The 26,053-nt window shown below is 55.7% G+C and overlaps 9 protein-coding genes and 1 non-coding gene across 10 annotated transcripts; 5 read left to right on the forward strand and 5 right to left on the reverse strand.

The window, feature by feature from the left end:
* Window positions 1-341: 341 nt before the first annotated feature.
* On the reverse strand, window positions 342-2,041 carry VDAG_02269 (pantothenate transporter liz1; the record flags this gene model as incomplete). The annotated part of the gene is made up of 5 exons (XM_009658298.1): window positions 342-640; window positions 705-948; window positions 1,013-1,549; window positions 1,598-1,798; window positions 1,853-2,041. The coding sequence occupies 5 exons, from the start codon at window positions 2,039-2,041 to the stop codon at window positions 342-344; spliced, it is 1,470 nt and encodes a 489-aa protein (XP_009656593.1).
* Window positions 2,042-5,117: 3,076 nt separating this feature from the next.
* On the reverse strand, window positions 5,118-5,512 carry VDAG_02270 (uncharacterized protein; the record flags this gene model as incomplete). The annotated part of the gene is made up of 2 exons (XM_009658299.1): window positions 5,118-5,175; window positions 5,259-5,512. The coding sequence occupies 2 exons, from the start codon at window positions 5,510-5,512 to the stop codon at window positions 5,118-5,120; spliced, it is 312 nt and encodes a 103-aa protein (XP_009656594.1).
* Window positions 5,513-6,698: 1,186 nt separating this feature from the next.
* On the reverse strand, window positions 6,699-8,509 carry VDAG_02271 (uncharacterized protein; the record flags this gene model as incomplete). Its single annotated transcript, XM_009658300.1, has 4 exons — window positions 6,699-6,976; window positions 7,061-7,489; window positions 7,552-8,213; window positions 8,325-8,509. 4 exons carry the CDS (start codon window positions 8,507-8,509, stop codon window positions 6,699-6,701), a joined length of 1,554 nt encoding a protein of 517 aa, XP_009656595.1.
* A 454-nt stretch (window positions 8,510-8,963) lies between these two features.
* VDAG_02272 (uncharacterized protein) lies at window positions 8,964-10,435 on the forward strand. The gene is made up of 4 exons (XM_009658301.1): window positions 8,964-9,467; window positions 9,521-9,619; window positions 9,675-9,852; window positions 9,928-10,435. The coding sequence occupies exons 1-4, from the start codon at window positions 9,025-9,027 to the stop codon at window positions 10,105-10,107; spliced, it is 900 nt and encodes a 299-aa protein (XP_009656596.1). The 5' UTR covers window positions 8,964-9,024; the 3' UTR covers window positions 10,108-10,435.
* A 953-nt stretch (window positions 10,436-11,388) lies between these two features.
* On the forward strand, window positions 11,389-12,071 carry VDAG_02273 (uncharacterized protein). The gene is made up of 2 exons (XM_009658302.1): window positions 11,389-11,650; window positions 11,750-12,071. Exons 1-2 carry the CDS (start codon window positions 11,470-11,472, stop codon window positions 11,866-11,868), a joined length of 300 nt encoding a protein of 99 aa, XP_009656597.1. The 5' UTR covers window positions 11,389-11,469; the 3' UTR covers window positions 11,869-12,071.
* A 413-nt stretch (window positions 12,072-12,484) lies between these two features.
* VDAG_02274 (alpha-galactosidase) lies at window positions 12,485-14,376 on the reverse strand (the record flags this gene model as incomplete). Its single annotated transcript, XM_009658303.1, has 2 exons — window positions 13,150-14,376; window positions 12,485-13,091 (listed from the first exon to the last, which is right to left on the reverse strand). The coding sequence occupies exons 1-2, from the start codon at window positions 13,989-13,991 to the stop codon at window positions 12,485-12,487; spliced, it is 1,449 nt and encodes a 482-aa protein (XP_009656598.1). The 5' UTR covers window positions 13,992-14,376.
* Window positions 14,377-14,952: 576 nt separating this feature from the next.
* Window positions 14,953-15,024, reverse strand: VDAG_20091. Its single transcript has one exon. It is a non-coding gene; the product is annotated as a tRNA-Asp (tRNA).
* Window positions 15,025-15,610: 586 nt separating this feature from the next.
* On the forward strand, window positions 15,611-17,839 carry VDAG_02275 (uncharacterized protein; the record flags this gene model as incomplete). The annotated part of the gene is made up of 1 exon (XM_009658304.1): window positions 15,611-17,839. One exon carries the CDS (start codon window positions 15,611-15,613, stop codon window positions 17,837-17,839), a length of 2,229 nt encoding a protein of 742 aa, XP_009656599.1.
* A 1,843-nt stretch (window positions 17,840-19,682) lies between these two features.
* Window positions 19,683-21,457, forward strand: VDAG_02276 (uncharacterized protein; the record flags this gene model as incomplete). Its single annotated transcript, XM_009658305.1, has 3 exons — window positions 19,683-20,288; window positions 20,350-21,237; window positions 21,314-21,457. 3 exons carry the CDS (start codon window positions 19,683-19,685, stop codon window positions 21,455-21,457), a joined length of 1,638 nt encoding a protein of 545 aa, XP_009656600.1.
* A 1,221-nt stretch (window positions 21,458-22,678) lies between these two features.
* Window positions 22,679-25,812, forward strand: VDAG_02277 (serin endopeptidase; the record flags this gene model as incomplete). Its single annotated transcript, XM_009658306.1, has 9 exons — window positions 22,679-22,813; window positions 22,864-23,214; window positions 23,267-23,327; window positions 23,377-23,473; window positions 23,540-23,600; window positions 23,774-25,059; window positions 25,169-25,321; window positions 25,375-25,471; window positions 25,534-25,812. The coding sequence occupies 9 exons, from the start codon at window positions 22,679-22,681 to the stop codon at window positions 25,810-25,812; spliced, it is 2,520 nt and encodes an 839-aa protein (XP_009656601.1).
* Window positions 25,813-26,053: the final 241 nt, after the last annotated feature.

A 26,053-nucleotide genomic window follows, 5' to 3' on the forward strand; every position in this document is an offset into this window, starting at 1 on the left:
CCACATTAGACTCAAGCTGGTGTCCTATATTCTTCACAAAACCCTTCGTCGCGTTTTGCATCCGCTTTCATCGCTGGATGCTTCACTGGGAAGACCTTTGAATACCAAGTACAAGGGTAGGACGCCCAGCACTATTCGCACATCACGTCGAATTACAGAACGAACTTAGTCAACACAAGTTTATCGTAATTCATCACCTATCAAAAATCCGAGCCCGGCGAAAACAGAACCAGGCACCATGTACGCCACCGCCGAAGCGAGCTCATCGTCGCCCGACGGTAAACCCCATTTCTTAACAATCCAGAGACGCCCTGACCAGCCAGGCCTCCCGGGTGCACGAACTAGTACACGTAGAACACGTTCGTCTCGTTCTCGCTCGCGCGTAGAGCCCTGTTCCTGCGCTTCATGATGATCTTGGCGAGCCAGGCCAGCGCGGCCGTGGCGATGCTGAAGGCGGCGCTGCTCATCATGGCAATGAGGTAGCGGGGCTCGTCGCTCTTGGGCCACAGGTAGGGGGTCCAGATGAAGCTGATGTTCATTATGGTCGTGACCATGCCGATGGCGACGGCCTTCTTCTCCTTGGTCTGACCGCAGGTGCTGCCGCACCATCCGAGAATGAGCGAGTTGACACCGTACGTTCCTAGGGTTGGTATTAGCATTTGGAATGGCCTTTGCGACTTTCGTGAGGGGGAGTCATCACGTACCAATTGTGAAGATGACCATGGAGGCGTAGCGGCCGCCGACGCTGTTCACGGCGGCGGCGGCAACGAAACCGATGGTGGCGACGGCCTTGGAGATGGTAATGTGCCAGGTGCGCTCGTTGAAGCGACCAGAAGACCACGAGACGGCGATGGTGACGGCGCCGGCAATCAGGTAGGGAGGGCAAGTCAGCACAAGGGTGATGGTCTGGCTGAATCCGAGGGTCTTGACGACGGAGGGGAAGAAGTTCTGCTCATGTTAGAAGTTGTCCAGAGAGTACAAAACTGATCCAGAGACGGAAAAAAAAACGTACCTTGAAACCGTTGGCAGCGAGATGCATGTGAGCCATGGCGCAGAAGATCCAGACCATGGGGTCGCGGCAGGCCTCCTTGAGACCCTTGGTGAGACCAGTCTGGCCCTCGTTGGAGACGGTGTCGAGCTCAATGCGGTTGTGCGCAAGGTTGCGCTCCTCCTCGGTGAGCCACTTGGTGGTCAGGGGGAAGTCGGGAAGGACGAAGTAGCCAACGATGGCAATGACAAAGGTGACGGCGCCCTGGAGGATGAAAAGCCACTGCCAGCCAGCGAGACCACCAGCGCCGTCCATGCCGTGGAAAACACCGGCGGCGATGAGACCAGCAAAAGCAGTAGCAAGAATGTTGCCGGTGTAGAGGATGGCGATTCGGGTGGCAACCTCCTTACGGTTGTAGAAGATGGACAGGATGTAGACAGCGCCGGGGTAGTAAGGAGCCTCAGTGAGACCGAGGAAGAAGCGGGTCAGGAGAAGACCAATGTAGTTATGGGAGAGCGCGGTGAGGGCAGAAACGATGGCCCAGAGCATCATCATGATACCCTAAATGTGTTAGCGGCGATCAGCGCAGCAACTTCGACCGAAACATACCATGTAGCGGGAAGGCCTCGTTCGGGTGAGGAACATGTTGGAGGGGATCTGGCCCAGGATGTAACCGACAAAAAGAATAGACACGCAGGTCTGGTACTCGGTGCCGGAAAGGTTGAGGTCATCCTCGAGGTCGTTGAGACGCGCCAAAGCGATGGCGTTACGATCAAGATAGTTAAGCCAGTACATAGACCAGAGCATGGGCTGAGGCTTTGGTCAGCAATGACTTTTCCAGACGCGTGGTGACCAGGCACATACCATGATCCAGCGGTCGAGCTTCTTCACGAGAGCAATCTCCTTGGGATCGGTCTTCTCGTGGGCACCAAACTGATCAACCTTGTCGACGCGGGGGACAGGCTTCTCTGGGCCGCCATCGTCGAACATGCCAGACTCGTTGGTGCGAGCATGCTCGATCTCAGCCTGTCGCGTCTTCTCGTCGGCCGACATGTTTGTGATGGTATTGGTGCGGTAGGAAAGAAGGTTGGAAGGATGGAGGAAGAGAATGAAGTGACCAGTCACTACCAATGATCAAGAGAAGGGTGATGCTTCGTCTTGTCTGACATGAAAGTCTTTTTGGAACTGAAGGGGAATCTCCTAGATATAGGTTTTTCAGCCCGACTTGCCCATCCCCAATCCTATTCCCCAGACTACGACTCCAAGGACTCCTCTTCCCCAGCTGACACTACTGCTACCCCATGTCTCCATTGCGCTGGTTACGCTGAATCGCGCCATGTTCCCCGTTCCCCGCGGGGGAGGCAGTGGTCCATGTGGAGCGAAACGAGGAAACAAACGAGATGGAACGCTGATCCGTGTTCCACACGAGAGATGGACAGAAAGCAGCCCGTGGCGGCGGCGTGCCCCCGACTCCATCCGACAAGCGTGCCCATCCGTGCCATCATCATGGCACACCCATCGTTGGATGCGATGGAACATGAACAAACCTTCACGCTAGCACGAGTCGGGCCTGCCGTCGGGCCAAGCAAACGTGCAGCAGACAGCCGCATCACGACCCTAGGGTTGGTCTTGGCAGCGTCAAGAATCAAGACCATGTTCAGCCTTCTCCGGCCGGCGGGCGGTGCGAACAGTGACACACATTGCGCGCACGGAAGAAGCAGGCGATCGTGCGCCATGATCCAAAACCATACTGAAGAAGGTCGAGTCGCCGACCATCCCAACGTGCCCCCCCGGGGCACGCAACACCAAGCAGTCCGGGTTTCGCACTTGGCAGCCAAGACCGACAGGGATGCCAACGTCCCCAAGGTGCCCGTGATGCTGTGATGGCCCTGACTCGCCCGCCGCTGCCAGACGACCAACCCCCCCCCCCCCCCCCCCCTGTCGCTCCCGCACGCGGCATAGGACTAGTTTTTGTGAGATTTGAGGCGTTGGAGTATGGTTTGAGAAAAGCGGGGGCGTCCTGTGGCCACTGGGAAAGATTTTGGGCCCGCAGGCGACGACCCAACAAGAGGGGCCACCCCCATGAACGTGGGGATTGGTGTTGTATCGCCTACCTTGGCCTGTCTGGCGTCTGCGCGTGAGGGGCAGCAGGCGAAGGCGAAGGCGAAGGAGGCTGGAAGATGCTAGGTTCGACGCATGTGCAGTGAGATTGCGCCGATTCCACCTCCCCGCCCCCCATGTATTCTTCTTTTTCGGTGTGTCAAGTTACTTTTCTTTCAATGTTATTTCGTAGCAAAAGATCCTCAATTGCGACATGATCTCCCAAGACAGGTGGCACCAGCACATCGCATGTCTCTCTTGGCAACCGCTGTGTGATGTCATATCGGCCTGTCCGTTGTCCTAATGTGCCGTCCTTGGTGATCACGCAGAGCACAAAGACCAGTGACGTCCCGTAGCCATCTGCGGGATGACAGAGGTGGACCATGGCATCTCACCAAGGAGAATGTCTCATCTGGAACTCGAGGGATCGATCTGCACCATCCGACGGCCTGCGGCGGTGCACTATGGGGTTCGAGTTGGTACCCCGCGGAGAAAAGATCATCTCTGACAGGCAAAGCGTGGGAAACCAGGCGCTGGAACTCGTTGGTGCGGCAGAATAGCGTGAACTGGCGCGAACATGGCGGCCAGTAACACCAAGTCCAGTGGTCAGCCGTCTGCTGGAACCGTCTGGTGCTACTCGCACTGGTCGGGAGCTGGAGTACGACCCCGGTCCCCAGGGAGCAATACGATCAGCCAACCTTGAATTAAGCTTATGCCCAGCACGGCCGGTTGCCGCCACAGGTACATGTACCTAGGCCGGTTCCATAGGAGGTGGATCAAGCATGTTGGAGTTGGCTTGCCCCGACCGGTTGCAGCATGGCGGCCACACATTTCTCGTACCTAGATGTGCTGGCTTCACTTTGTTCCCCGCGTATCCGTCTCCCCGGAACATTAAGGATCATGGTTGCGAAGTCTGTTGTCTCGAGAATCCGCGAAATTATCGTCCGTTCGTGGCCATCCAGACCCAGATCGACGGCACTTGACTCTGTCATGCCACATTTACGCCTCATCCGTGGCGACCTTTGCCCTACCTGGGTTTTCGCCGACGCTTGAGCACACTAACGCGAATGAGGCACGTTCCACGCTGCATGGAAGGAAAGCGAGGCCAGCCGTGTCTCGAGTGCTCCAGCCAACGATGCTGAGAGGCGGGGAGCGAGCAAGACCAAGGGTGACCACCCCTCGGAGGGACCCGTACCCAGAACGTCGAGGGTTCACTCACCGCCGCGGCTCGATGACAAGATGAAGAGTCAGCACAACAGTATTCCTTGCATGAGAGCAAATGCCGCCGCGCTTAGACTCGACTGCCAGACTGCGGGGATGACGAGCCAAACCAGCGCGATCACACCTCATACCCCCCGGAGAAGTAATCACGGCTCGTGCCAGGTACCATCCAATGCCACCTAAGCGTAAGCAACCTGGTCCCTGAAAATAGGGAGCCCTTTGTTAGGGCGCAAAGACCATGCCACTGGACCTATTACTGCACAGGACACTGCACAGGACACTGCACAGGACACTGCACAGGACTGCACAGGAGGGGCAGGGCACGGAACATGCCCAGAACCTTTGTCCCCGCACGGCTGTGTTCTTTGCAACTCGCTGGGTGCTGGGGAAAACCACAGGCCTCGAGATTGACACTCGTGGTGCTTCATGGATAATTTGGGAAGACCAGAACAACAGACGTCTGTTGTCTCGAAGCTCTGACCGTGGGGGGAGGAAAACCAACTCTGGCCGCTCAGCAGCCTAAACTTAGAAGCACGCTGAACAGAAATGCGGTGAGACGATCTGCTGCTTCCATTGCCTGGACTGGTAACGTCTAAATCAGGACGTGACGGGCTGGTGGTGGTAGTGCTGATAACACTTCAGACGAATGTTTCTCGTTTCCTCCGACTTCCTTTGTCTTGTCTGACTTTGCCCTGTGCGACAGAGACCATGCCAACGTTTCCGCCTAGTCGCTCGTGCCTCCTTGCGGCCCCCATCCACCGGCCCCAGTCCTCTCTGTCTCTCTCCCCTCACATGATCTGATGGCCCCCTAGCATTGCCCCTCCGCATTTTCCCCTCCCTCTGAACTTCCCCGCACTCCGCAGGAACTATATTTTCAGTCTATCTCCATAATATTTAGACACCAACATGGTAAAGCTAATGTCAGATCGGTGGAACCCGGGTGACTTACCGGGGTGTCGCGGTAGCCCTGGTGGCCTCGTCTTCAAGTTGGAACAGTAGGCTGGTCCGAGATGTTCTCTGAGCGTTCTTGGCGAAGACGAAGCGAGCCTCATAACTTGCTGAGTAGACAACGAGCCCCGTACGGCCACGACGTCGCTCGCTTGGGTTGCCAGGGTCTGTCCGAGTGCAAGTGTCGGTGGAAAGGGGGCGGCTCAACAAGCCAAGCCGGAGCTTCTCCTCACGACGCCGCGGAGCAATGCTCATTTTGGAGGCCCGATGGATCGCGGCCTTCGTCGCGCTCCCTGAACGCGTGAAGCGCCCAAGGCGTACAAACCCAAGTATGCGGCATGCTTATGTTGACGCCACTGCTCAGTCATTGCGCGATATATCGAGATTAGCCCTCCACATTGCTTTCCCTTGAACTAGCCAAGAGAATACTCTCATAGTATTTTCGAGTTGAGGCCATTGGGTGACGCGCTGAGGGAGTTTCCCAGCTCCTTTGGGCCGAGTCTAAAGTATCACCAACGCAAACTCCACCCAGCGTCCCGTAATACCCTCGTGCTGAGATCTGGTTGCACATCTCAACCGATTTATATTCGTGAACGGCGTGGGGTTATGGCTTGGCCTTGCAAGTCCCTGTAAGCAAAGGGTTGCGCTCACCAAGTTGCTCCCCTGAATGGTTCGGTCGTGCCCGGAGAAATCAGGGGCTAACGTATTGCCAGGTAGATTCTCGAATTGAGGCTCAAGGCAAAAGCCGGAATGTTTGACGACATCTCGTCGATTCTAGTCAGAAGGGCTCTTCTGCTACATTCAACACAAGTATGGTGCTGAATCATGATGCTCGGATTTCACCCCCCTTTAGAGGTTCGCCGGCCACGCCTGCGCCCGTCGTAAACGGCGAGCCCGGTCCGGGACCTGTGTTGGCCTCTCCGCAAGCTCACATCGCCCGGCAAGGGCGGCAAGAGACAACGCCGTGAGACTGCAGGCTTTGAGGCTGCTGTGCCTCGCGTCTTGGCCAGGCGAAGCTTGACGAAGCGAGAAGAAAAGGGGGTGTGGTAGTCGTCGCGCCTTCCTCGATCAATGAAAACCTGCTTCGAAGCATCAGGATCGGTGGCGCGATAGTCAAACCCAAAGAGCACCTGACCAGGCCCTGAGATCAAGCTTGATGCCAGTGCTTGAAGTCTTGTTGGCAGCATGCCCCCCCCGGACTTCAGCTCGGTGGCCCGGTCGTCGCCACGTTGGCAGGATGTGTGGAAGGCTTTATTAGCCCATGCGATGGTTCGCCAGGGGAAAACAAGGATAAACGAGGAGGAGCAAGTTCAGGCATGAAGAGCCAACTTCTTTGGGCCCATGTGTCTGTTCATCCATTCTGTTGTCCTCTGTCGGGGTCTCCTGGAGCCCCCCCGAGTGGTGCTATGCGTCTAGGTTTGCCCCATTCTCCTCCCCCTTTTCACCTCGAAGACCATCTCCTTGCCCATCGCTTCACCCTCGCCATATCTACCAAGACGAAAGCCAGCACCGTAACAGGCAGGGCAACACAGAAGTATATCCAGTACGTCCCCCTCAAGGAGGAGACGTCCTCTGACATGCTAAAGAAGCCTGTGACAAACGACAGTGGTGCGAAAACGACGGCTAGATACGTCAGCCTGCCTAGGTCCTGGTTCAGGCTATACCCCCTCCGACTCTCCTCGATCGATATGATGGCTGTGGCAACTGCCACGATCCGTTCTATACGTTGAAGCAAAGTATCGATCCCCTCTTCAACGACACGAAAATCTTCCTTCAGGGATGATGTGTACTCTGACAAAGGACCATTGCTGCTGTTGAACACCTTGGCTGTCGCCTCCTTGATCAGTGTCTTGTACAGTGGTACACTGCGCCGCCAAGGATGCAGTTTGGCCAAACTGGAGTTGATGCCACTGGGATCACGACGAAAGTCAGGATTCTCCAGCTCCCACTCGACTTGTCCGAGGCGAGTGGTGATGTACCGGATTACTGTCAGCCACTCGGCGCAGATGATCTGTGACAAGCCGCGCAGCATGATGCGAGGGTCAGCACCCATCTGTGCCACCTCAGCCCCCTCCATCCTGGTGACCCAGTACACCACTGCCTCGAATAGAGACGTTCTCGGCGGTGCTTTGAAAGGACCGCGAGCTGATATGGACGGCGTAGGCTCAAAGTTGCGATATCCAGCCCACAGTGGTGACCCTTCCTTGACAGATGGGTCGACGAGCAGCACTCCTGAAGGAACGTCAGCTGCCAAGATACCCTCTACATTGAATCATGCATCCCGCATTACTCACCGACGGCCCCTCGATCTCCCTCGGCTGGCTTCCACCAGAATGACGCCTTGCTTCTCACAAGCGCCACAAGTGCGCCCTGTTGATCAAGAAGTGTTTTGTGATTCTTGTCATTGTCTGCCCTCCGCAGCACGTTGAATCGCGCTGCCTCCTTGGTCGCCTCGGCGAACGAAGCTTGACTGCCAAAATGCCGCGGCTGGAGATATCCTACGTGGAAGAACCGCCGCCTCCGCGAGACGACCTGCAGATCGGGCAGCTCGACCCACGGGTCACGGGTGTTGTACCACCAGTAGTCGCTGATCTGCCCTCGGAAGAAGAGCGGATCAATATCCAACGCAGCGCCAAGCGCCTCGACGACGTCGCGCGACAGGTCCTCGACCACATACATGCGGTGGACGTCGGGCTGCACCGGCGCACTTCGCAGCGAGTCGCGCAGCGCGTCGGGGCTCGTGGCGGTGTGGATGGCGGGGGCAGCGCCGGGCGCAAAGTCAACGACGGCGACGTTGGTGCGGCCGGCCCTCTCCTTGCGGATCACGGCCTGCTTTGCTTTGATGTGGTTCCATTTGACTGGCGAAGTCGTCACCTCCATCCAGTGGGCAAGATATCGCAGGTGAGGCCAGGCGTGCGACACGGCCTTGATGTGATCCAAGTAGGGGCGCTTGATGCTGATGAAGTGTCAGTTGCCGCATCATGAATCGCGGAGTGTCTGTTCAGTGACAAGGAAAACTGTGTGATCTTCTCAATCCTATTGTCTTCCGACCGAATTGATCACTTACTTGTCACATAGTTCCCATTCCTGAACGCATTCCGCTGGCGTGGTGTCGTAGACATCGCCAATATAGTAGGGGTCGCCCGCCTCGATTGAATGCGGAAGCACGAGGTTGCCGTCGAGCGTGTCACGGATTGTCTCGCGATACTTCTCATGATCCGCGAGCGGCAACATGTGCCGTGGGGAGGACATCACGCTGGCGGGGAAGTGTTGATGGTTGTGCCAAGTCGCCCAGTCTCAACTGTGAAATTGAAAATCTGGCGGTCGTCGTTGTCGTCTAAGAGATACGAGGTCGCTCATCGGCCTGGTTGCACAGCGATCCCACGTGTCTTGGGGCAAGCTATCTTGGCCAGCAAGTTCAGGTGCACAAGGCTGAATTCCACTCGGCAATGAGGAGGCCGCCCGCCTGCAGATGGGACCCCCACAAACGATGACCTGTCGGCTAGCACGGAACAGCTATTGACTGACTAGAGCATCTGCCTAGGAATCGTGACTCTAGGCTTATGCACGAAGGCTGTGTCTTCGGCCAATTGGCAGGCGCTAAATCGGGACTTATTCGGAGGAGTGAGGCTGAGTCGTGCGATGGTGAAATACATAATCGTCTTCATCCGACGATAGAGAAGATGGGAGGATCAGAATGATCTTTAGAGTCGACAACAACTACACATTCCCGTTTGCCAAACAAACACCACTCCTGACAAATCAACATGACAGCTTCAAGTGCCAGCCTCGAGGAGCAAAATCGGGTGGATTCAGCCGAAATCCAGAACCCGCAAGCTATTGGAACTGATTCGCTGAACGAGACAAATTCACGAGCGGCGAACCTCAATAGTTGGAATAAGAACTCCAACTTTTGGGACACGACCCTCGGCGAAGGCAACGATATGTTCACGCAGCTCATCCTGCCAACCATAGAGGAGCTCGCAGAGGTGCAACCCCATCATCGAGTGCTGGATCTGGGCACAGGCAACGGCATCGTCGCCCGAAGACTTGCTCGAAGAGGCGTTGCCGTACTAGCAACCGATTATAGCCCCCAGCAGATTAAAAACGCCCGAAAGCGTAGTCAAGATTTGGGTCTGGCGATAAGCTACGAACTCCTGGATCTCCTGAGTCGAGATGCGCTTGATGCATTTGCAGCTGAGCATGCGGAGTACGTGACTGTAGGATTAGGTATCTTGTGCTTCCAAGGCTAACATGCGGCAGGGAGTTTGACGTAATTACGGGAAGCATGTTGCTGAAAGAGCTCTCGGATCTGACAGAGCTTTCAAAGTTCCTGCCAAAAGTGCTGAAACCTACTGGGAGGTATGCTTATATGACACAAGTGTTTTTGCTGTTGGATATCGGCTCACATCCGCAGAATAATCATGGCGAATTTGCATCCATGCTTTCACAAGCCTGGAGCGCATCGTATCATTGAGGTCATCGAAAATCAAGAGACCGGTGACCAGGAATTTCACACTTCAATCAAAATATCTAAGTACCTGAATATTGGTCCCGTTCAGAGTCAAGCACTTAGAGGGCAGCCTGAACCACTTGTAAGTCGAGACAGGAGGAAAACATCACCTAGCAACTGTAGTTGGTTTTAGAGGTTCGCACTAACGCTCGGCAAGATCTGGTTTCACCGACCCATTCACCAACTACTCGAACCATTCTTCGATGCCGGTCTTCTCATGAACAAAGTGAGAGAACCATCTTTTGACGATGGGGGCGATCCCGGACAAGCACAGTCCTATCACAATTTCCCTCAAATACCCATGCAGTTCATCTTCCGGCTTGTCAGGACCTCATGATATGACAGCAGAAGGGAATCTTGTTTGCAAGAGCGAAGAAATGGAATTAATGCTTGAAGAGTAAGCTTGCTCCCGCGACCTGATATTGCAAGCTTTGAATGAATACTACGAAAGTATGACCCAGCGATAGCGGCGGTGCATAGATCCTGCTTGGAGACTAGAGGTGGACATTCCAGCGTATTAACCTTCTCGAGAAGCTTACCTACTGACATGCCGATGCTATTTTATTCTCATGAAAATGAAAATAAATTGTGCGCGAACGCCAGCTCTATGGCTGCTTCGAACCTGGAGCGTTAGACAGGAGACACGATACACTGCTGCCTGGTGCTAATAATATGATTTGCCCGTGTAGTGCGATTCGAAGCTGCTTTTAATTAAGGGACCAGCCAAGGGTATATTCAATGGACAGAACACTTCTCCACACAGGGCCTCGAGAAAGGCCAAGATATCACGTGTGAAATGCCTCATCTGTTGAATTTCGTGGAACTCAATACACTAATATCCTGCAGTAAAAATTGGCAGCGATCTGTTCCTTGATATTCAATATCATAAAATACGAAAGACCGAGATTTTGCTTTAGATTGATACCTGCAACCTATCTCCGACCAATGCCTAGGAACGAGTCCTAACGCCTGCTACATGAATATGCATACCGTCATGACTCAAGTCATGTAGAGCTGGGGCGAGACATGGTCAAGACATGTCTCCTCAACAGCCGTGAATGCATTCCTCGGCAGCTGATCGGTTTTTGAGCGGCTGATTTGCCATCATGCAACAATATTCCCATCTGACGAGTTTTAATTTTGCACTTTAACTTGGTTCGGTTGCAGCTCATTTCTTTTTTGAAGCTGGCAGCTATGAAATGTATTGAATGACAAGGTTTGTTCTGCTTGACTATAGCTTGATACTTTGTCACAGGTTTATCTGATTCAATGCTAACTTTTGCCATCCGAATTGCCGCATTCTTCGGCATATTTATCCACGTGGGCAGTGAAACAGATACAGGGACCGTGCTATGGCAAAACCCGTGCCAAAGGAATGATGGAAGTGAATGAGCCTGCGAAAATGGCAAGATCGGACAGAACAGCATGGTCCTGGTCCATTCATGTCGGCTCTTGTCTTATCATGCAACTAAACTCACAGACGAGACCATTGAGTGCTACTTATGAGTGAGAAGACAAGAACGTCAAGAATGCTATCTCTCCTGCTCCGAGACACTGGTCTCCGCTGATCAACTATTATAAATACCATGGGGTTGTGTCCACAGGGAGAAACCCTATCACTCTCCAGACTTACATTGATCGGTTTCTGTTACCTACTCTACTCCATCAACTTCCTCCAGTATCTATTTACTATCCCAAGATGAGATTCTCTATTGCGACGATTGCTCTGTTTGCTGGAGCTGCCATGGCACACCCAGCCAACCTCGAAACATCCCTCGAAACGCGTGAGCTGCGTACCGCCTGCTCTGGCCTCCTTCATGGCACTCCTCTCTGCTGCTCCACCAGTATTCTTGGTCTGGCCGTTCTAGACTGCTCTACCCGTACGTTGTTCGATCGTCTATCTGCAGCGCTTTAATTCCCTTCAAGCAATACCCCAGTTGAAAGTCGTGAGCGTGACTAATTCGTTCTCCCAACAATAGCAAAGAGTGCCAGGAACGGCGAGGACATGAGGCGGAACTGCAACGGAAAGCAGCCCCAGTGCTGCACCCTGGGAATCAGCGAAATCGCCCTTCTTTGCCAGAGGCCCATTGGAGCTTGATAGAATAGCTCGTGGTGCGGCAGCAATGGTGGAAGCTACGGCTGGCAGTATACTCTTGTTTTATTCTCTTGATCAGAACTCCGAATACACGAAAACCTTGAGCTCGCTCTCTAGGAGAAATGTCAGGAATTTATCCTTGGTCCAGCACGGCATGCCACAGCTTGCACGCTTTGAAGGCAGTCTAAACTACAGAATATTGTCTATTCATCTGGTTCCTCCCTACATCTAAACTGCTTGGAATCTCATCTTGCCGTCCAGACGTGGCTTGGGTGACGACCTGTAGAGCTGTGGTCTGACAGAAAGGCATGAGTCTGTTGTCCTAGGTCAAGCCAATACAGGCGTTCATCGTCTTCCATAGGCCAATAGATTTCCGGCCAAAGATTATCGTCAGCAAGATCACGACTAGCAGAAAAATGCAGAGTACTTTGGCGTCAACATTGTAAGAGGTTTGAAGAGGGCTCCAGAGAACTGAAGTGCAAAGAGGACCAGATTGGAAAAGAGACCGAATCTATCAAGGACCTGTCTCTGAACACCAGAATGGCCATCGGATGTATAAGCACAATTGATCTGATGCTTTGCCCAACAAGGGTGCCTGGTTTTCTCCGATTCCTCTATCTTACTCGGTCTCCTGATCAGCCAGGGCCCTCTTCTTAGGACACACAATCTCGTTGATCCTGAGAGCGGCCGTATCATGGGCATCGAGATCAATCTTGAACGAGCCCTCAAAGGCCCCGAGGTCACTTCCGGTCCACATGTTGTGGACAACGTACCGCTTGCCAGCCTCGAGGCCCGGCACGTCGGCGAAAACAACAACCTTCTCGTCTTCCACATCCAGCGTGTTGAGAATGAACACGTGCGTTCCCTTTGACGACTCGCCAGCCCAGTACTCTGCCGGGTTCGTCTGGTTCCATGATCCGAACTCGCGGCCAAGACCCCAGTCGTACGGCTTGGCAGAGGCACCCACAATGGGGTCCTGGTTAAAGTCGACGAGCTCCTTATTCGCTAGGATGGCGAGGATCTCGGGCTTGATCCCCTCGAGACGCGTGCCGATGATCAGAGGGCTCTTGAGCGCCGCCCACAGAGCAAAGTGGCTGCGGCTCTCGGCAAGAGTCAGCTCACCGTTGCCGACCTCGAGCATGTCCCAGTCGTTGTGGCCCCAGAAGTCACTCGTGTTCCAGAAAAAGGAGGCATGGTTGAGGATCGGCGCGATACCCCAGCTCCACCTGTGTACATTGTCAGGCCGCGCTATTACCCCATTTTCCATGCAAAGACAGGACTTACTCGTGCTTCCCGTGCCACACGGGGTAGATGTCTCCCCACATGCGCCAGCTGTGTCCCGTGTCGTTGCCCCACTGCTCGACGTGGGCGTGGCCCCATGCGCAGAGGGAGTACTGGATCGTGCGGTCCTGCTTCAGCAGCTCGTCGCGCATGCGGCGGAAGCGCTCGGCCGAGTTGGACGTGGACCAGTCGTAGCCGGGGGGCGCGGGCTTGTCCGTCTTGGAGTTGACGGGGGAGCCGTCGTCCTGCTTCTCGTTGGGAGGGCCGCCGAACCAGTTCTCGGGAACGTACTTCCAGTCGTCCCACCACTCCTCGGGCACGGCACAGTTGTCGTATTTGAGGTCTGGCATGTCAGCTTCAAAGGCGCGATGAGGGTGCTTGAGGCGAGACTCACAGTCGATGCCCCACTTGGCAAAGGTGGCAGCGTCAACATCTTCGTAGCCCAGGGACGCCGCGAAGCCACCGCAGGTGGACAGACCGGCGTTGGAGTAGATGCCAACCTTGAGGCCGAGCTTATGGATCTCATCCGCGACGTGCTTGATGCCGTTGGGGAACTTGACGTAATCGGGAATGATCTCCTTGGTTGTGTTGTCTCTCCGAAGCACCTTGTCGCTCCAGCAATCGTCAATGTTGACGTACTCGTATCCGAGATCCTTGAGTCCGTAGTCCACGAGGTGGTGGCCGACCTTGAGGAAGACGCTCTCATCAATGTCGCACCCGTACTCGTTCCATGAGTTCCATCCCAGGGCAGGCAGACGGCCAACACCGCCGGGGCTCGTCAGCTGCGCGGCGCCCGTGGTAGCCAGGGCGAGGCCCGCAGGCAGAATGTTGCGAATGACACCCATGTCGGAGGGTTCCTTGAGTGGTTGCTGGAGGTGATATCAGACTCGCCTAGGTCTTACACATCATCGAGGCAGCGGAACGCACCTGGGCGTCCTGAGCATATGTAGCCGGCACCGCCGCGAGGAGTGGCAAGGCCAAGAGGGGCCATGATGCTCTGCGAAATGGCCAACAAGGAAACATCGTGGTCTGGAGGACCTGCTACTGGGTCGGCAATGCGGTCGGGTTGAGGATCCGGTCCGTTGGCGGGGGGTTCGCAAGGGGAAGTGCGGGGAGGCCGTCAACGGCGGAGGATCGACGTCCGTCGCCGGAGGAGGTTGGAGCCCGTACGTTGAACCTTGCCTCGCAATGCAGGAGCAGCGACTGAAGTCGGGGCCCTGTCTGCGTTTGTGTTCGTGCAGACTTGTCGTCGAGAACTGGTCCAGGAGAGAGAGGCCTGGCCTGGCATGGCAGCAGGGCATGGTGCCACCGTGACGATTTATTAAGGCACGACCTGCATGTAACCCCCCGGACTCAAAGAACCGGGTAAACAGTGCTGCAGGCTCACGGGCCGGGCATGCTTAGCGGCGGGTTTCCGGGAGGGGGATTGGCGTGGCCGCAGGGGACACGCAGCTCGCGGCGTGTCTCTGGGAGGGGCTTGTCCTGCCGATGTGGCTTTTGGGGGGCGCTCATGAAGGAAGCAAGCCAGGGAATGGGAAGTAAAGATGAAGATGTGGCAGGGGTCTTCCCGTCAATATCCCGATGGTTTTCCGCAAGTTGCTTGTCACTGAGAGAGTTCGAGGATCAGCAATGTGGCGTTCGAGGCGACACGAGCACTCAGGGGTTACCACGAACAACAAAGTTCAAAGTCAGACGAGTACTCCTTACTCTGAGTACTCGCACTTCTGCTTCACAAGATGCTCTTCGTTCAACCAAAAGAAGAGAGTTATTGGACTTGCTATATCGTGTTAGCAAAGACAAAAAGATCTTCCGATCGGGGAATTGAACCCCGGTCCCCGGCGTGACAAGCCGATATCCTAACCACTAGACTAATCGGAACTGAATGAAGTTCGAGAACTTTAGATCTAATCATACCATATCAACATTATCTCGCCTGCACCTCTGCAACTGCTCCTTCAACACAATTAGCTTCACCTCCAAAACGCCCGAGGTTTCTCTCAACAACATCCATGGAGCTAAGCAATAGGTCACGACATTCCTGATATGAGTGTCCGAAATGGATCATCACCCGCCAGGTCGCCCATTCAAGCGCCCGAAAATCCCTTGGATGGACTTGAATTTTCGTCTTGCAAGACCTGATCGAAGGCTCACTAGCAATACGTGAGCGAGGAAGGCCGTCTGCCAAAATGCATTCACTTGATGATCGGGCTGTCACTTTTCAATAGTGTCCACCAATACGGCCATGCAGACGACCAAATAGGTTAGCAGTTCGGATACCCGGCAGCTCGTGCAGCATCGAGTGGTGCGGCTAAGTTCAGCTCTCACGATAACGATGGCAGCCTCACGCAACTGATCATGCCCGAAAGTCACGACGAGAAGGGCATTTTTGATACTTGTTCGACGTCGCACTGCTCGTCGCCCTCGACCGAACTTTAGCAGCGGCCCAAGAGGAGCAAAGCCCACCATGGAGCCATACCAGTATTCTCCCATTACAATTGCCGGCACATTTCGGCTCGTTCGTCTTTTGCGTGTTGACACCACGACCTCACCGCCAACTATCGACGTTTCCATCGTCGAGACATCCCTTCCCGACCCAGTGCCTTATGACGCTCTGTCTTATCACTGGGGTGTCGGAGCCGATGAAAAGCCAGATCGTCCGATAAACGTCTCGACACCAACAGGCTCTCGCCGTCTGTTCATCTACGAGCCACTGGAGACGGCCATTCTCGAACTCGCAGCCGCAGGTTTCACCCAACGCGCCATCTTCATCGACCAGATATGCATCGATCAGCGCAGCCCTGCCGACAAGGCGGGCCAGGTCCCGCTCATGGGCGACATCTACACACGCAGCGCTCGCGTCGTCGTGCGCCTCGGCCCCTCGACGCCGGCCTCAGATGACTACTTCCGCTTCGTCCGCCAGATCAACGCAGCCTCTCCGCTGGGCCGCATCGTGCAGATCCCGGGCAAGGAGTTTCTCGCGATATACGACGCCGTCGCCGATCCCACCATGCCTTGCGAGCCCGCCGTGGCTGCCGACCGCGACGCCCTGCTCGCCCTCGTCAAGGCGAATCCCGAGTTCCCGCTGGCGAGCGCCATTGACGTCCAGAGCCGTTCGTGGTTCAGCCGCCTCTGGGTCATTCAGGAGTTCTGCCTCGTGCGCGACGCCGTTCTCCTGTGCGGCGGAGAGCTCGTTTGCGTCACGTGTCTGCGGGCGGCCATGCTCTTCTTCGTCGTGCACAACGCGTGGTGGCTGAGGACCGTCAAGGGAGACGTCCCCGTGGCCACGATGCAGCAGCGGGAACGCATCTTCCAGCTCAACGCCGCCATCATACGTCTGTTCCAGGAGCGGAGGGCCATACACACTGGGGATGGCAAGCGCGATCTGTATGACGTTGTCCTCAAGTACAACATTGACAAGGAGGGCAACAAGATTGGGGCGACCATGCCGGAGGACAGGATCTTCGGGCTCATGGGCTTGGCGCGAGAGGACGAGTACTGGCGGCAAGTGCGGGTGCGCTATCATGACGCTGTCGGGGTGTACACCGACTTTGCGGGGCTCATGGCGGCGAGGAGCACCGATCTGCTGCTGTATTCGCAGTTTCCCAAAATGCTGGCCGGCCTGCCATCGTGGGTGCCGGACTGGTCGGCCAAGCTGCGGGTGCCGCACGGCTACATGGAGCTCGGCCAGCCGGTGTTCAGTGCCGGGGGCACCGGCGGAGCCGCGCCGCGTGTTGACCCCGCATCGGGCTGCCTCGTGGTAGAGGGTGTCATGGTGGATCACATCAGCCGGATCGGAACTCGACAATTGCAGCTGGATCTGTCGGACAAGACATCGGAGGGTGTCGACTATATCATGACAAAGTACTTCCTCGACGAGACCCAAGAATTCGTCCAGACAGCCGCTCAGCTCGCGACATCATCCATCCATGGCGTCCATGCCGACCAGCTTGCCCAGGTGGCCATACGGCTCTCTGACTTTGGCCTCACAGAGAAGGTGCTGCTGCAAGACATGGCGCCAGACGCTGTGGCGACGACACTGGTCAGAGTGCGAGACCAAGTACACAAGACTGGCCAGATGCTGATCAAGGCGAACAGCACGACCCAGATGTTCACTCTCGGCAACCTCCTCCAGAGTCTGAGCCGGGCACCCTGGTACTGGGCCCCGCCGAACGAGTTCGAGACGGTACGGTCCTGCGCCGCCAGCCCCCGCCAAGCTGTCTCGACGTTGGCGCGCGGTGCCCGCCTCGCGACCCTGGACGTGCTCGTGGCGCTCGGCGCTTCGACGGCCATCTTCGTCGTGACACGATGGCTCGCCTTTCGCAAACGATTCAGGGGGTTCAATTTCGAGGGCGTGACCTCTTCGCAGAGGGCAGGTCTGCAGCGTTTCGGTCTGGACGAGACGCTGCTGCGGAGCACTGCGATGAGGGACTATCGCGATCACCTAGCGAGAAACATGGGCAACCGGGTGTACATGACGAGGCAGGGGTTTGTGGGACTGTGTCCGCCGCGGGCTGTGGTAGGGGATGCGGTAGCCATCGTGCTGGGCGGCACCGTGCCGCACATTCTGCGTGCCAAAGCAGGGGCGGCGGCTGGCAGATGGGAGTACGTTGGCGAGGCCTATTGTGAGGGCGTCATGCAGGGGGAGGCCGTGAGACAGCCGGATCGACGTGCTGGCGAGATATTCTTGGAGTGAGTGACGTGAACATGATGGTTCATGTCATATTGTTCTGATAATGAGGGAGAGGCAGTGGGGGCCATTCATGTGCCCAGGTTGCGTGGCACCGGTGATGAGACCTTTAGGGACCTAGCTTGGAGGATCGATCTTTCCTCTGCAGGGTACACGGGAAATTTATATACAGAAGTATTTATATACAGAAGTATTGAGATGTCCAACGAAGAGCAGGCGTGGGGACCAGGCAAGGCAAGACTATGTACGGTTCACCATGATAACTGGTTGAGTAAGAGTTGGTTTATCAGAGCTCAAGTCCTGCCCGAGGACGCCAAGATCAGGTATTTCACCTATCGTATTTGGATTACTAGGGAAGTAGCTTAGCTAGAGGAACATATCAGGGGCTTCCAAGACAGAATGTCGTTGGGATGAATACTGGTTAGGCTGGAAGATCCTCTTGTTCGCCTGACTGGCTTTGGTGTTTGGTGGATGCAATAAAGAATGGGTGCAGATACGCCATTCGGATTCCAGTTCCAGAAACGGGAGCCTCCAACGCGGCAAGATACCTACTCATTGTTCTCTGGACTCACAATCTCAGCAATGCACACCAAAAAGGATCTTCGCCGAGGTTGCCGGAGCATTTGCCCCAGACGACCCACTCAGGTCGCACACCGAGCCACACGGCTGCATGCGGCTTTGAGAAATGCCATGTCGAATCCCTGAGGTGCTGAGGTGCTGAGGTGCTGTGGGATGAGTGGGGGGAGTACGGCAGTGATCCAACCAGATGAACCTTGGGCGCCTCACGAGGGTGGCTGCTGATCACATCGTGCATTGGGATGCGAGGCGTGTAAAGTTATGGCCGTCATGGTGTTGTTCTTTCTCATCTGTACGCTCTCGCCCGGGAATACCGCATGATGGAAGAGATGGGAGCTGACTCTGCACATGAGCAGTACCAAGCATACGCCTAGGGTACCTAAGATTGGTACCTACCTAGGTATGGTAAGGTAAGTAAGGTACCTACCTAGAAAGGTACCTACCTAGAAAGGTACCTACCTAGAAAGGTACATGTTCCTTGGGTTCCTCGGGTAGATACCGTAGGCAGGGCTGGTAGGAGCACCCAGGCCCAAGACAGATACTATCGAGATCTGTTAGCGTCCCACTACAGCGCTGTTCGGCGGACACCAAGTGGGCCTCCCCCCGGCGGCCCTGGCCATTACCCGCACATGTTCTCAATTCTCCATCACGCCAACTGCATCTGGCTCTGGCCTCCCCCAGTCCTCTGACGACACCCATCAATCCCATGGCCAAAGACCAAAGGGCCATCCGCCTCCACGAAGGCACCCAAGGCACCCCATGCCTATCAAAGTCGCCGGCGGTTCGGTTCGAGATCCATCCAACGAGGTCAGTCACCTTCGCTATCGATGAAAGGGTTGCGTCTACCAGCCCATCCCTGTCGCCGCCATTCAACTGTCGCAAGCACGTTACATGACATCTCACAGCACGCCCGCCTGTCCTCCCCCCTCCCCCCTCCCCCCCCCAGTTCCATGACATCAACGATTTGATTCTCGCATACGGCAACGGGCCTGGCCGAGGGGAACCGTTTATTTTGTTGGCGCCGAAAGTGAGGTACGCCCCAACATGCGCCTCCACGAGATAAAGGCTACATTATCCCTCCAACCTGCATCACTTGTCGACGACCTGTCCTGTCCTGTCTCGGTCGACAAAACGCAGCAACGGTCCGCCACCGACACCGAGACCATCCATAGCCCCTCACTCACCCGAAAGGACAGTCAAGGTTGCCGATCCCTCTTTCGTGGCACCGATCCCTCTTTCGTGGCACTGCTGCTGTCGAACAGCTACCAGCACCATGCACCCGTCCAACTCGCCCAACGGGACCAAGCTCTCCTCGGGCCACAATACGCCACCCAACGAAATCGAGGGCGACACCCACGGCGTCGACCTTCAGGGTCTTGACGGTCTGACTCTCTACGAGAAGAAATGCGTCCTCATCAACCGCGAGATAGAATACCAGGGCATGGGCAGGTACCAATGGTACATCTGGTGCCTCTGCGGCTTCGGCTACCTGCTCGATCTGCTCTGGGCCCAGGCATTCGGTCTCGCCCTCAGCCCTCTGCAGCAGGAGCTTGGCTTCAGCAACTCCGAGTCCGGCAACATTGGCACCAGCTTCAACGCCGGCATGACGGCCGGCGCCTTCGTCTGGGGCTTCCTCGCTGATATCGTGGGTCGCCGCTGGGCTTTCAACTTGACCTGTCTGATTGCCTCCGTCTTTGGCCTGTGTCTTGGTGCTTCCCACAATTACAATACCTTCTTGGTCTTGACGGCCTTCGTTGGCTTTGGCGTCGGCGGCAACATTCCCATCGACACGACCATTACGCTCGAGTTCATCCCCAAGGCGAGTTTTCCCCCTTGTGGCTTTGGATATCGACTGGCAAGTACGTCGACTGGCGAGTACGTCAAGACTGACTTTCTTTTAGAACAAACGCTTTCTGCTGGCTTGCTTGTCCGTCTTTCAGCCCATTGGCGTCGTCCTCTGCTCCGCCATTGCCTTTGGCTTCATCCCCGTCTACTCGTGCTCCCCCAATTTTTCCCAACAGGACCCTCTGCCGTCTTGTCGCAATGCTGCCGACGGCGAAGAATGCTGTTCCCGCGGTTCGAACATGGGCTGGCGCTACCTGCTGTTCACCATTGGTGCCATCACCCTCTCCGTCTTCATTCTGCGCTTCTTCGTCTTTACCTTTCGCGAGACGCCCAAGTACCTCATTTACCGCGGCCAGGACGCCAAGGCCATCGAGACGCTGCATCACATGGGCCAGGTCAACAAGCGTGCGTGCAAGCTGACGCTCGCCGTCTTCGAGTCACTCACCACCGATGACTCGTCCGTCGGGTCCGGGTTTGGGTCCGGGTCTGCTTCCAAAGCCATGCTCGGCGGTGGCAACCGCCAGCTGAAGCTCTCGTGGAACGAAAAGCTGCGGCTGGAAATGTCCCGCTACAAGATGCTCTTTGACGGCTGGCAGATGACGCGCCTGACCATCCTCGTCTGGCTGACCTACATCATGGACTACTGGGCCTTCACCGTCGCCGGCTTCTACCTGCCGCGCATCCTCGCCCTCAAGAACGGCGCCATCGACGTCAGCCTCACCCAGACCTACGCCGCCTACATCTACACCTACGTCCCCGGCATCTTTGGCGTGCTGCTCGGCGCCCTGATGTACCACATTCCCAGCTTCGGCCGCAAGTGGACCCTCGTGCTCTCGGCGGCCCTCATGAGCACCTCCATCTTTCTGCTGTCCGTCGTCGACACGCGCGCCAAGAACGAGGGCCTCTTCACGATGGAGTACTTTTTCCAGAGCATGTTCAACGCCGTGCTCTACGGGTGGACGCCCGAGGCCTTCCCGGCCCCCGTGCGCGGCACCGCCTGCGGTTTTGGCCGGCTTCTGGGGCCGCCTGTTCGGCATCGTCAGTCCCCTGATTGCGCAGCACCTGTATGGCCGGTCCGAGGGCGAGGGCGACATCAATGCCGTCCTGTATCTTGCCGGCGGTGTCATGCTGGGGTGTGTGGTCACGACGGCGCTGCTGCCGACGAACAAGATGGAGACGACGGATGCCAGGATTCAGGACTAGGGGGCTTGCAAGGCGATCATCGATTAGCAAGATTTCACGAGTATTCGGAACGCTATTGATTGTAATAAATGCATTTGGCTCGTGCCAAGTTCACTACTGCTACGCTCAAAGTGAAAGGTGCGAATCTCCCCATGAATATTAGTCTTCAGAGCACTACCCAGACTGAATTTCCTATGCCACGTTGAAAGAACAGGCAGCGAAGACTCAATGTGAGTGGACTCCAAGTCGGAAGACCCTCTACTATTACTATTTCTTAAGCACATCCAAATCCCGCTGAAGGATCATCAGATTTGTCAAGCTAAGCCAGGAAGAGCAGGTGAGCCAGCTGCTGCTGACGACCCAGAATTCGACCTGGGACTTTGGCAAGGAGACGTCTAGAACTCTTTCAATCATCTCAGGACTGAAGAAGAAGCCATCCCTACGACTCCCAAACCCCCACGCAAACCTTCCTGTCAAACACCAACCTCTGCGGCGCTTCCCTCGCAGGGATGCTCAAACCTAAACCCTCCCGCGGCAGCACGGCGAGCATCCGAAAACAAGGGTCCTCTCACCGCTCCCAAACGCATCATTTCCACATCTCACCGAGAAGAAAAACGACAAGCCGAGCGGCCCGAAGCGCGGCTTCTGACCTTCGCGGCCGCCCTTCGGAGCGCGGCCCGGCCAACCACCCGCACCACCCTTCCTGAGCCGGAATGCGGCGCCTCGGTGAAGGATCTCGTCGTCTTGGCAAGCGTGATGCGGCCGCCTCCATCCTTCAAAGAGGATGCGATTCCCAGCTTGCGCAGGCTGCGGGGCTTAGGTCTTTGCGAAGGATGTCGCTGGGAACAGGACTTTGCTGCTGGGGCTCGTGCGACAACCCCCCGTGGTCTTGACGCTGCCGGGCCAGGTCCGACTGCGTCGCCTGATGAATTTTGATCTGCAGGCATCAATCATGTCGAGGGGGTGGAGATCAAGGGGCCTTGGTGTGGCCTGGACCGAGACCAAAGCAGGCAGCTCGACGGTGTCAGATCTGGTGGTTTCACGGACTCTGCGGAAACCCTCGACTTTTGACGCTGGCTTGCTTCCATCGCCGGCCCGGCTGCCGCTCGCCTGCACGATTGAAGCACTCGTGAGAGCGAGAAAAGGATTTGATCATGGATCCATGTCTAGTTCCTCACTTGTATAAATGACCGTTGACGATCCAGACGAGAAGAGCCCGTTCAAGGCCTCACAACAGTCACGATGCGTCTTCTGTCGATTCTTCAGATCCTGCCCCTAACAGGCGGCGCTGCAGCGGGCTCGGCCTTTGCTAGAAACGATGAGCCCTCTCTCGGCGTAGCGGACGCCACGAAGCAGTACATTGTTGAAGTGGAAAAGGTTCGTCTTGCTATACTTGCACCCCGATCATCACCACTCTAATGAAGTAGGCTACGGACGTTGACGCTTTGTCCGAGAGCCTCAACGCCGAGGATCATGTCAAAGTCCTCAAGACCTACAACTCGGAAGTCTTCCGTGGCTTGACCATTGAGACGGACGTGTACAACCTCGACAGCATCGGACAGCTGGGAGACGTGGCGCGGGCGTGGCCTGCGAGCGTGGTTGAACTCCCGGACCTGGGGCCTGATGTGCAGCCGCCCAGCAACGCGAGGCTTGCTGCGGCGGCCAACTATTCCATCCATTCGTGGACTGGAGTGGATAAGATTCATGCTACTGGCAACTTTGGGCAGGGCGTCAAGGTAGCTGTTGTGGATACGGGCGTTGATTACAGACATGAGGCGGTCAGCACCACTATATCACGTCAACCTTGAACGTTCGCTGATTTTACTCTAGCTTGGTGGAGGATTCGGTCCAGGTTTCAAGGTATCCGGGGGTTACGATGTTGTTGGCGATGGTCAGTACTTTGTTGAAATGGGAAGACAGCATGCTCACATACACTCAAGGTTGGCCGATCGAGGATGGCGTGCCTGACGGCGATCCACTAGATGGTCGAGGCCATGGCACGCATGTCGCTGGCATCATTGCAGCTCAAACAGACTCGTGAGTTTCCCACCGAGTGATGGTCCTCGGCACCGTCATTTTATTCATGTCTGACCCTATACCCAGGTTTCAAGGCGTCGCGCCTGGCGTTGATCTGCTTGCATACAAGGTCTTCTCCTCGATTGGGGTATGTCCCATATCATGTATAACCATTAACGCTCCATGTCGCTGATATATCCAACCCGCAGAGTGGTACATATGACACCTACATTATCGATGCATTCATCAAAGCCTTTGATGATGGTGTAAGTCCCGACAGGCGAGAAAGATCTGAGCCCCTCCGAGCTAACCACTTGACAGGCTGATGTCATCACCTGTAGTATTGGTGTTTCCGGAGGCTGGTCGAACGGCCCCTGGGCCACCATCGCGTCGCGAATCGCCCAACAAGGCGTCATCATCACGATCGCAGCCGCCAACGATGGTGCGCAAGGCGCATTCTACGCCAGCAGTGGGTCTTCTGGAAAGGAAGTTTTGGCTGTGGCATCAGCAGAAGCCGGGACCTACGCAGCGACGCCATTCCAACTTACGCAGACGATCAATGGTGAGACAATCTCTATTCAGTCTGCGTATCGGTACAACGGCATCAACGCCTGGGACATCGAAGACACTCCTATTCATGCCCTTTACCTCAACACCTCCAGCGGTCAAGCGTGCTCGCCGGCTTCGATCCCCGCCGACACACCCGACCTGTCCAACGTCATCACCTTGGTCCGCCGCGGCGGCTGCGACTACCTAGACCAAGAATTCAACCTCAGGGCTTTCAATGTCAGCCGAATCATGTTCTACAACGACAACAGCCGTCCTGACCACCCATCGACCTGGCTGAGTGGACCCAAGGCACTTGTTGATGCCGACGTTGGTGAGGGTATCGTCGAGATCATCAAGGCTGGCGGTCAAGTTTCGGCGGACTTTTCCAAATTCAAGGATGCCGATTGGTATGTTGGCATGCACAACGGTGTGGGTAACAAGCCCAGCGAGTTCACCTCATGGGGCGGCCTGAATGATATGGACCTCAAGCCGGAGGTCTCGGCCCCGGGTGGCAACATCCTGAGCACCTGGCTCGACGGCACTTGGCGGGTTGCCAGTGGCACTTCGATGGCCTGCCCTTATTTGGCGGGTATTGCGGCCCTCTTCATTAGCGAGTTTGGCGGCCGCGACGTCCATGGCCCCAGCTTGAGCAGGACGTTCTACAATCGAGTCGTTGCCAGCGGTAACTCGATGCCTTGGTCGACCGTGGATGCCGTGGCGTTTCAGGACACGGGTTTTTGGGCTCCGACGATTCAGACCGGCAGCGGCTTGGTCGACGCTTGGAAAGTTCTCAACTATACCAGCACCCTCAGCACAACGAAGTGGGTACTCAATGACACGGCACACTTTGATGGCCAACATAGTACTGTCATCGCCAACAATGCCAACGTCGACGTCGAGTACGGGTTTCTGCTTCAGCCTGCCGCTGGTGTTGAGGTTGCAACAACTTCCGGCGCTCTGGCCAAGCTCAAAGACTACAAACCTCTGAAAATGATACCCAACATCACTCTCCCTTCAGGCAGCTTCAAATTAAAGCCAGGCGAGAAGCGGAAGGCCCAGTATGTTTTGTTTTGTTGATTCTGATCGGAAGGGGTCAATGCTGACTGCTGAAAGATTCTCATTTGATTATCCCCGAGGTCTGAACGAAGCAAAGCAGCCTCTGTACAGCGGCAAGGTCCTCATCACTTCTTCTCTCGGGGAAACTCTCTCTGTCTCGTACTTTGGCGCAGCGTATAATGTAAAGGACCAGTACAAGGACATGTTCATCGACAACACGCCGTATATCATGTCTCCTTCGCGAAACTTTCCCGAGAAGAGAAAGTATGTACCTTCTTTTCCCGTGGCGAATTACGGACCGCTGATCTTGAGAACAGTTTCACATTCGACCTCAGTTCGGGCAAACCTACCAGCCAGGATTATCCGAAGGTCTTTACGTCTTTCAGTTTTGGCTGTGACGAACTCCGTTGGGATGTAAGAAAACAATATGACCCCTGAGTGTGTGTTTGCACGAGAAAGACCTAACAAGCTTGCAGATCTATGAATCTGGGTGGGAGGAATCGAGATGGTCGTATCCACCGGTTGTCGGGGAGAACGGCTACGTGGGTGCTGCTACGGCGTTCCGTGATTCTCTAAGATATACATTCTTCGACTCGAGCATCCATGACAAAGAAGATACTGTGGCTTTCCCCATCCGCGCTCTTAGTCGGAGCGTTCAATCTGGCGGCACGTCCCTCGGGCTGGATCGTCACAGGTTCTTCTGGCTTGGAAAGCTTGCAAATGGAACTTATATCCAGCCAGGCATCTACAAGTAAGTTCCTACTTTCTGGTCTTCATCGTACAAATGGCCGTATCTGGAACTGACACAACCCAACGCTCAGAATGAGATTCGCCGCTCTTCGACCTCTGGGTCTGCGCCAAGACTCTAATGATTGGGACGTTTGGGAAACACCAGAGATCACGGTGCTCCCCCTTCCGGTGGATTGATTTGCAACCAAAGCAGCTACTAGCAGGACTTCAACTGGACTTGTGAAGCTCTATCAGAGCAGGTTTCTC

The sequence above is a fragment of the Verticillium dahliae genome, genomic scaffold (genome assembly GCF_000150675.1).
Source record: "Verticillium dahliae VdLs.17 supercont1.3 genomic scaffold, whole genome shotgun sequence".
NCBI lineage: Eukaryota > Fungi > Ascomycota > Sordariomycetes > Glomerellales > Plectosphaerellaceae > Verticillium > Verticillium dahliae.